General features: G+C 40.6%; 1 protein-coding gene across 3 annotated transcripts in view; it reads right to left on the bottom strand.

The window, feature by feature from the left end:
• Positions 1-6,740: 6,740 nt before the first annotated feature.
• GIMAP8 (GTPase, IMAP family member 8) overlaps positions 6,741-10,331 on the bottom strand; it is a 35,377-nt gene continuing 31,786 nt past the window's right edge. For all 3 annotated transcript variants that reach the window (XM_069588672.1, XM_069588674.1, XM_069588673.1), the window contains one exon: positions 6,741-9,011. In XM_069588672.1, coding sequence (XP_069444773.1) covers positions 8,329-9,011 — 683 coding nt within the window. In that variant the 3' untranslated portion in view covers positions 6,741-8,328. The remainder of the gene's footprint in view (positions 9,012-10,331) is intronic.

The raw sequence follows: 10,331 nt of genomic DNA, 5'->3' as shown, positions 1-10,331 counted from the left end.
GCTTTTTAATATGCTATCTAGGTTGGACATAACTTTTCTCCCAAGGAGTAAGCGTCTTTTAATTTCATGGCTGCAATCATCATCTGCAGTGATTTTGGAGCCAAAAAAAAATAAAGTCTGACACTGTTTCCACTGTTCCCCCATCTATTTCCCATGAAGTGATGGGACTAGATGCCATGATCTTTGTTTTCTGAATGTTAAGCTTTAAGCCAACTTTTTCAGTCTCCTCTTTCACTTTCATCAAGAGGTTTTTTAGCTCCTCTTCACTTTCTGCCATAAGGGTGGTGTCATCTGCATATCTGAGGTTATTGATATTTCTCCCAGCAATCTTGATTCCAGCTTCTGCTTCCTCCAGTCCAGCATATCTCATGATGTACTCTGCATAGAAGTTAAATAAGCAGGGTGACAATATACAGCCTTGACATACTCCTTTTCCTATTTGAAACCAGTCTGTTGTTCCATGTCCAGTTCTAAGTGTTGCTTCCTGACCTGCATACAGATTTCTCAAGAGGCAAGTTAGTTAGTCGGTATTCCCATCTCTTTCATAATTTTCCAGTTTATTGTGATCCACACAGTCAAAGGCTTTGGCATAGTCAATAAATCAGAAGTAGATGTTTTTCTGGAACTCTTGCTTTTTCCATGATCCAGTGGATGTTGGCAATTTGATCTCTGGTTCCTCTGCCTTTTCTAAAACCAGCTTGAACATCTGGAAGTTCATGGTTCATGTATTGCTGAAGCCTGGCTTAGAGAATTTTAAGCATTACTTTACTAGCGTGTGAGATGGGTGCAATTGTGTGGTAGTTTGAGCATTCTTTGGCATTACCTTTCTTTGGGATTGGAGTGAAAAGTGACCTTTTCCAGTCCTGTGGCCACTGCTGAGATTTCCAAATTGGCTGGCATATTGAGTACAGCACTCTCACAGCATCATGTTTCAGGATTTGAAATAGCTCAAGTGGAATCCCATTACCTCCACTAGCTTTGTTCGTAGTGATGCTTTCTAAGGCCCACTTGACATCACAATCCAAGATGTCTGGCTCTAGGTGAGTGATCACACCATCGTGATTATCTGGGTCATGAAGATCTTTTTTGTACAGTTCTTCTGTGTATTCCTGCCACCTCTTCTTAATGTCTTCTGCTTCTGTTAGGTCCATACCATTTCTATCCTTTATTGAGCCCATCTTTGCATGAAATGTTCCCTTGGTATCTCTAATTTTCTTGAAGAGATCTCTAGTACTTCCCATTCTGTTGTTTGCCTCTATTTCTTTGCATTGATGGCTGAAGAAGGAATTCTTATCTCTTCTTGCTATTCTTGGAACTCTGCATTCAGATGTTTATATCTTTCCTTTTCTCCTGTGCTTTTCGCTTCTCTTCTTTTCACAGCTATTTGTAAGGCCTCCTCGGACAGCCATTTTGCTTTTTTGCATTTCTTTTCCATGGGGATGGTCTTGATCCCTGTCTCCTGGACAATGTCACGAACCTCCGTCCATAGTTCATCAGGCACTCTATCTATCAGATCTAGTCCCTTAAATCTATTTCTCACTTCCACTGTATAATCATAAGAGATTTGATTTAGGTCATACCTGAATGGTCTAGTGGTTTTCCCTACTTTCTTCAATTTCAGCCATCAACTACAGAAATATGGCCACAGTGTTAGTACAAATTTGGGGGCATAGTATTTCCAGTGAAATCAGTAATTTACAAAGCAGTTCTAAGTGAAGTACCCAGTGAGGAGCCAAGATTGGAAAGACTTTAAGAAATCCAGCAGTAAGAAACAAACAAGTACTGTTCTCAAGATGTATTAGAAACCACCCCAGAATATGAAACCACAAGGAAGAAATAGTAAGCCGTTATCATAAACAGCCCCTACAAAATAAAGGGCAAAGGAGGCCAAAATCTGTGAAGCAGGAAGTGCATAATCAAGTATCAGTCAACAGCCAGAGACCCTGAGATAGAGGGGAAAATCAGGAACCTAGAGAAGACACTTTCAGTGCTTTCAGCACTCAAACAACCTGAAATAACAGGCAGCAAATGGCTGGAGGGGGGGGGGGGGAAATGGAGAAAATTTAAAAGAGACAGATCTTCTCCAGGAGCTAAAAGATTTAGAATTGAGTCTTTTAAATATTCATAGAAAACAAGTTGCATACGAGAAATCAGTACAAATATATCTTCTTGTTAAATCTGATGGAGTGTTCTGAATATTCTTTGGCCCACATTTGTTGTTCACCTGCTATTTATTTAATATTCTGAATACACAGGAAAGGTTTTTTGTTCAATTAATTTTTTTCCAATGTGGGGAGGATGAGGAGTAAGATGTGTTGTTGTTTTTTCAACCAAAGCTTGTTGAACTAAAAGAGAGATATTACTATCTACTCAGGGACAGGATCTCATACATCAGTTAAAACCTCTTAAAAAGATTTTGTAAATATTTGCTTATTTAGCTGTGTCGAGTCTTAGCTGTGGTACACAGGATCTTTGCTGTGGCTCATGGGCTTAATTGCCTCAGGAAACATGGGATCTTTGTTACCTGACCTAGGATCAAAACCGCATCCCCTGCATTGGAAGGAGGTTTCCTAACCACTGGACCACCAAGGAAGTCCCTTTATTTGCTTTTTTTTTTAAGAGAGGAGAGCAAAGAAAAGTGAGTGACCAAAAAGGGAGAGGAATCCTGTGTGCTGACTCTTGTACTCTGCAGAGTCTCTGGTAAATTGTCTAAAACTGAAAAAAGAAAGAAAATGCTGAATATGAATAAATGTGTGTGGATGCTGGGTTTTTTTATAAAACAGTGAAAACTCTGAGTTAGAGTCATAGGCTGAAATAGAAAAAATGCATAATTTCATGGGAATGAGGAAACAGAAAAAGCTGAGGAAGAAGTAAAAAGAACTCAGAAATTGTGGGAAGGACTCTGAACTCTTACATTTGTGGTAATTACAGCCTAGACCAAATTTCACCAATTCATCAAAGAGTAGGGGATTTCAAGTGACATCTGAGTGACGAATCATAAATTGAGGGTCTTGGACATATTAAATATCAGGATATAATTCAAAACAGAGTCTTCTGTCACCAAGGATTTTACAATATACTTGGGGATACAGATAAGAAGTATTCATAGCAAGCCTGATCTGGGTGTGCAATAAACATGATAGAATCAAATAGGGGCACTTCAGTCAGTCTTGGGTGAGTCAGAAAACTTTCCTTTAGAATACGAGATGTAAGGGACTTCCTTGGTGATCCAGGAGTTAAGACTCTATGCTTCCATTGCAGGGAGCACGGGTTCAATCCTTGGTAGAGGAACTAATATCTCATGTGACACATGGCAAGGACCAAAAAAAAAAAAAAAAGTGAGATTTAAGATGAATATTCCATGATGAATTGGGGTCGTAGTCATCCACAGCATGTGTGTGTGTGTGTCTGGGAAGGTGTGGGGACTGGGAGAAGTGTGAGAGCTGCTGTAGGAAGCAATGCAGGCAGAAGGGCAGGAGCCTCGGGTATGATTGCAGGAATAAGAATAGTGGAGATCTGAATGGATGCCCCACCATGAAGAGCTTTGCTTAAAATACCAAGGAGTCTAGAATTTGTAAATCAGTTGAGAAGCATACAAGGACAATAAGTGAAAGGATATCATGACTCTATTTCTTCCTAGTTTATAGAGTGTTTTTATCATTAAATGGGTCTTGGATTTTGTCAGACTTATTTCTGTGTCTATTGAGATGATCATGTGATTTTTGCCCTTCATTCTACTGATATGGTGGAACACACTGACTGACATTCATATATTGAATCAATCTGGCTTTCCTTGGGTAAATCCAGGAATATACTTGCTCTTATAAGTTGCTGTACTCTATTAGTATTTTGTTGAGGGTTTTATGTCTATATTCATAAGGTTATTAGTCTGTAGTTTCCTTTTCTTGTAATATCTTTGTCTGGATAATACTGAGCTCATACAAAAGTAGTGAAGTACTTTCTCCTCTCACTTTTTGTTTGAGAAGTATTAGTGTTCAGTTAGTTCAGTTCAGTCACTCACTCATGTCTGACTCTTTGTGACCCCATGGACTGCAGCACGCCAGGCCTCCCTGTCCATCACCAGCTCCCAAAGCTTGCTCAAACTCATGTCCATCGAGTCAGTGATGCTATCCAACCATCTCATCCTCTGTCATCCACTTCTCCTCCTGCCTTCAATCTTTCCCAGCATCAGGGTCTTTTCCAAGGAGTTAGTTCTTTGCATCAGGTGGCCAAAGTATTGGAGTTTCAGCTTCAGCATCAGTCCTTCCAATGAATATTCAGAACTGATTTCCTTTTGGATTGACTGGTTGAATCTTCTTGCAGTGCAAGGGACTCTCAAGACTCTTCTCCAATACCACAGTTCAAAAGCATCAATTCTTAGCCACTCAGCTTTCTTTATAGTCCAACTCTTACATCCATACACGACTACTGGAAAAAAGTATTGGTGTTAATTCTCCCTTTAAATGTTTAGTGGAATTCATCAGTGATCTGGTTTTCCTTTGGGGGTAGTTATTTTAATTGCTAATTTAATCTCTTACATGCAGGTTATAGATATGTTCAGATTTTTTTCAATTTTACTCACATTCAGTAGCTTGTGTCTTTCTAGGAATTTGTCCATTTCACCCGTTATCTAATATGTCAGCATACAGTTGTCTTTGTTTTTCCTTATATCCTTTTTATTTCTGTAAGGTCGATGGCACTGTATTCTCTTTCCTTTCTAATTTTAGTAATTTTAGCCTTCTATTTCTTGGTCAGACTAGCCACAAAATTTTTGTTGATTTTTTTTTCCAAAGGATCAAGTTGTAGTTTCATTCATTTTCTTTATTGCTTTTCTATTCCCTGTTGCATTTATTTCTACTCTGAGTTTTATTGTTTTCTTTCTTCCACTTGCTTTATGTTTAGTGGCTCTTCTTTCTCTGATTTCTTAAAGTGGAAGACTACATTATTAATTTTTTAATAAAGACATTTACAACTTTATATTTCCCTCTAAACATCCATGTGTTAACTGCATCTCATAAGTTTTGGTATGTCTTCATTTTCATTCATCTCAAAATATTTTCTAAATTTCCTTGTGATTTCCTCTTTGGCCCATTGGTTATTGAGGAATGTGCTGTTTAATTTCCACATATTCCTGTCAGTAAGAATTCAACCCATTTTTTAATCAGATGGTTTGGTTGTGCATTTTTTCATATTAAGTTGTGTTAGTTCTTTATATATTTTAGGTAATAACTCCTTATCAAGCACATCATTTACAAATATCTTTTCCCATTTAGTATGTTGCTTTTTTGTTTTGTTGATTGTTCCTTAGCTGTGCAAAAGCTTTTAAACTTAATTAGGTCCCATTTGTTTATTTTTGCATCTGTTACCCTTGCCTGAGGAGACAGATCCAAAAAGATATTACTAAGACATGTCAGAGTGTTCTAACTATGTTTTCTTCTAGAATTTTTGTGGTTTCCAGCCCTATATTTAGGGCTAGGCTTCTCTGGTGGCTTAGATGGTAAATGGTGGCTTAGATGGTAAAGAATCTGCTGGCAATGCAGGAGACCCAGGCTCAGGTGAGGAAGAACCCGTGGAGAAGGAATGGCTACCCACTCCAGTATTCTTGCCTGGAGAATTCCATGGACAGAGGAGTCTGGTGGGCTACAGTCCATGGGGTCACAAAGAGTCAGATATGACTGAACAACTAACACTTCACTCACTTCACTTCACTTCAAGACATGTCAAAGAGTGTTATAACTATGTTTTCTTCTAAAATTTTTATGGTTTCCAGTCCTACATTTAGATGCTTAATCCATTTTGAGTTCATTTTCATGTGCCAGTACCATACTGTTTTGGTTAGTAAAGCTTTGTAGTATAATCTGAAGTCAGGGAACATGATACTTCCAGCTTTGTTCTTTTTTCTCAGGATCTTATCTTGTAGGGTAGTTCTGAAGTCAATAAATTCTTTCCACTTCTATCTGGGGATATTTTAAATCTTAATTTTCAAAGAACAGTTTTGCTGGATAAATACTGTGGGGTTGGCAGTCTTTTCTTTCAGCACTTTGAATGTGCCATCCTATGGACCACTGACTTCTATGGTTTCTGATGAGAAATTAGCTGTTAATCTTGTTGAGGATTCCTTGAATGCAATGTCTATTCTTTCTTGCTGCCTTCAAGATTCTTTCTTTGTCTTTGTCTTTTGTAATTTAATTATAGTGGATATGAGTTTCTTTGAATTTATCCTACGTGAAGTTCACTGAGTTTCTTAAAAGTGTAGATTAATGTTTTTCATCAAATTTTGGAAGCTTGCAGCCATTATTTCTTCAAATATTCTTCCTGCCTCTTTCTCCTCTCCCCTGGCAATGTACATCATTTTGCTCAGCCCACACATTACCCACCTCATGCAGGTCCCCAATGTCACCTGCTCAATCATGGGTAGCACCTTGGGATTTGTTCCCACATTTAAGCCAAAGGGAAGCTATGGCAAGAGGCACATAATGGCTTCTAGACTTTATTCCTCCTATGTACCTGCCTCTAATACCAGTTATTTTTGTTTGTCCTTGCTGTTGTGAAATGCTCAGAGTAGAAGATTCTTGAGTTGGCAGAGGCTAGTAAAGTGACTGTCACCCAGTTTAAAGGTCTTCATGCATCAAAGATGCAAAAACTTCATCAGAGTCAAAGTATCTAAACATCATTTCCTCTCTATGGAAGCATGATCTTCCCCCACATCAGAAAAATAAGAATCATGAGGAGGACATGAATTCATAATAAATTTCATCTTTATTATTTTACTCAACTGAATATATTTACACACACCTTCCAGAATTTATTAAGGGCTATACAGAGTACAAAAGTATTAATGATGACAGTCTATGCTCTTATAAATGGGTTAATCTTGAGATAATCTGAAATTTTGAAATTTTAAAAAAGCAGATGACATAGATCATGTCCTCAAAACATATATAAAGAGGTTAGTATTGAAAACATCTGACCTTACACCTAACTGGCAGATGTCATAGTTCTCATTTATCACCCACACTAGGTAGCTCTCAACATAATCTGCCTAGCCGTAAACAGGAACCAAGAAGCAACCTTAAGTATGGAGACACCCATGCCAATGAGGGGCAGAAAGGCAGAAAGACACTGGAATGTCAGTGCTACACTGGCCCCAAACTGCTTACTCCTGGATTTCTTGACATAAGACATGCAATAAACCCTTAACTTGTTTAAGCCATTATTATTTGAGTTCCTAAGCCTTGGGGAGGGGATTCTCAGTTGGCTCAGTGGTAAAGAATCCATCTGCCAATGCAGGAGACACAGGAGACTTCGGTTCATTCTCTGGGTTGGGAAGATCCCTTGCAGGAAGAAATGGCAACCCACCCCAGTATTCTTGCCTGGAAAATCCCATGAACAAAGGAGCCTGTCCACAGAAGGCTATAGTCCGTGGGATCATAAAGAGTTGGACATGACTGAGCATGGATGCACAAGCCTCAGGGAATGGGATGGGGGTGGAGAGAAAGAGAAAGGGAGATGAAGAGAGAAAGGAATGCAAAGGAGTTTTCAGTAACTTTTTCTGAAAATTCTAGAGGAAATCTAGAATTTTACTTAGAATTTTAAATTTTACAAGATTATCTAATTAGCAACTTTACCATGCTTCTAATTTTTGTTCTAGTCTGTGTCACCATGAATGATTAGCAATAAAGTCTTTTGATACTTCACAGATTCATGTCCATTTCCTCAGGGGGAGCAGAGGAGGGTAGACTGGGTACCACTTTCCACTCCAGCTTGGAACAAGGAAAGAAGTAAGAAGTAACCACATGAGGAAAAGAAGGTCCTGAGAGCGCCCCTGGGGGAGCTGGGGAGCTGGGAGAACCTGGCAAGCAGTGCCCAGAAACAGAGAGGCTCACAGAAGTCCAACTTCTCCGTTCTGCCATGCCCAGGAGTTAGCAGGACATTGTCTTACTCTCGTGTACTGAATCCCCTGGTTCTCATGTGACTATCTGAATTCTGACCCCAAGCTCTCCTTGGCCTTAGTCCCAGTGTCTGTCCTGACTCCAGTCTACCTACACAGGTGAAGTGATTCTTGTGACTTGACTCTGATCCTTAATATCAGCCTAATATCTGAAGCCCTTTAGCAGATTTCCCTACCTTATTTCTTCTTTCTCCTTTATTATCCCCTACTATATGCCCTGTCTGACTACTTATTTACCTACAAAGAGCTGAAGCATCACAAGCTGAGATGCATTCATCTCTCAAGCTCTCAAAGTCATGGTCCCTCTTCCCATCCCCCTGCCATGCCTCCCCCATGCTTGTAGCCTGAGGGTATCTTCAACTTAAAGAGACCCCATTTCATTTTCCTGGAAACTTTCCTTTAAATGACAGTAATTGGGAGAACTTTCTCTGAATATTTTTCTTATTTTTGCTTACATCCAATTTATGGCAATTTTTATTCTGTCCCCCGCAATTTATCACTTTACTGGCCATTGTCAAAAGCTCTGCTGCCTGGTCTTCCCTGGCTTGGCCAGTTTCTTTGTTATTAAAAGCACAATATCTCCCCTCACATTTTTTAATTATGCTCTTAAGATGCTTGTTATCTGTGTTATTAACATAATCATCAAGGTTCCCAGTCTCTAGCTCTTCCTTCCAGGTGAACAGCACAATCGTGTATTTCATAACTTCTGCTCCAAAGATGCGCTCTAGGTCCACCACTGCCTTTTTGTCCCCTGTAGTGATCCGTCCCAGCTGTAACACCACAACCAGAACTGTACTCCCTTCTTTATAGTAGGACCTACAGTCCTCGTCTGCCTTCTTGAGCTTGGATAGGTCCCCATCAGCTCTGGACTCCTGACAGAGTGATGGAGTGTCCACAACCACAACATCCTGCCCATTCCATGTTCTCCTGCCGACGTGGCAGCTCGTAGTGACCGGCTGTGCTTTCAGCTGAGAGTGGAACTCCGGGCTCCCGAGGATGGTGTTCCCAGTGGCACTCTTCCCAGTCCCGCTCTTCCCCACGAGGATAATGCGCAGGGGCTCTGTTGAAAAGAAAGCAGGAGACATTACCCTATAAATGAGATCAGAGATGCACAGAGCTCTTACAATACATATTATTGGGGTTTTCCTTATGACTTCGCACTTGTACCATGATCTCAGTCTTCCATTCAGGCCTCATAGTTCTCAATTGTGAATTTTACCAAGTTACTAATATCCACCTCAAAACAAAGATAGAAACCTATCTGATGCTCCTCTCTCCAGGAGAAATTATTGAATTATTTATCCTGAACCCACAATCTCATAGTTATACTTACAGGATTTTTAAAAAATGTATATCTTAAGTCCCTCTCTCATACCCTGAGAGAGTGTGGACACCACCTACCTCTACAATCTGGTCTCACTTCCCCATTCCACATCTAGATGTGTGAGCCCTTCATCTCCATCAAGACCACGCCCCTTGGTCCCCTCACAAGTAGATGCTCAGTTCTACATCCTTCCTTCAAGTTGCTAGTGTACCCTCTGGAGCTTTCTGCTCAGTCATCTAAACTCTATCCACTTCCCAAAGCCTGTTTCAAGTCAGGCTTCCTCCACGCAGCTCCTCTGACTTTCCCACATGCCTATGCTTTCAGGATCTCCATTAAGAATGTGAAAGGGCACACCGAACAGATACGCTCCTTTTGGTCTGATGTTCTTTTCAAGTGAGGATCTTTGAAGCAGAAGAGAATGGGATGAATAGAACTAGGCTGGAAGAATCCCAGCTCAGGTCAATAGAACTTGTAGCACTGAGTAGATGCGGACTTTTGCTTAAGCTGTGGGTAGGGTAGTGTGGTTGGATTAATCAAACCCACATAGGGCCATGTGGGGCATGACCCTCGGGAGCACCCAGGCTCCCTGTGCTTGTCCAGTAAAATGGCCCCCCTTCTCCAACAGAGGGAAGAGTAAAGAGCCAGGAGGCAGTCCTGGATCCTTTGTTCTACTCTTCTCTTCTTCCTCCCCTCTCCTCTCCTCCCCTCCCTCTGCCTCTACCTTTCCCCTGCCTTGACCTCTTTATCCACTCTCTTGGTTCTTTACTATCTCATCACCAGCACTAAGTGCTAAGCTCTGGGCAACAGATACACTGCAGGGAAGACAAGAGACTGGAAAAGGTCAACTTTTTCCCTCAAGATGTTCACCATCTAGTTGAAGGGATGGGAGAAGAGTCAGGAGAGAATTAGAGACCACGTCAGGACTTCCAGGTGGCTCAGATGGTAAAGAATCTGCCTGCAATGCAGGAGACCCAGGTTTGATCCCTGGGTCAGGAAGATTCCCTGGAGAAGGGAATAGAAACCCACTCCAGTATTCTTGCCTGGAGAATCCCATGG

The sequence above is a fragment of the Ovis canadensis genome, chromosome 4, assembly GCF_042477335.2.
Source record: "Ovis canadensis isolate MfBH-ARS-UI-01 breed Bighorn chromosome 4, ARS-UI_OviCan_v2, whole genome shotgun sequence".
NCBI lineage: Eukaryota > Metazoa > Chordata > Mammalia > Artiodactyla > Bovidae > Ovis > Ovis canadensis.
This window is presented reverse-complemented; position numbering and strand designations above follow the sequence as displayed.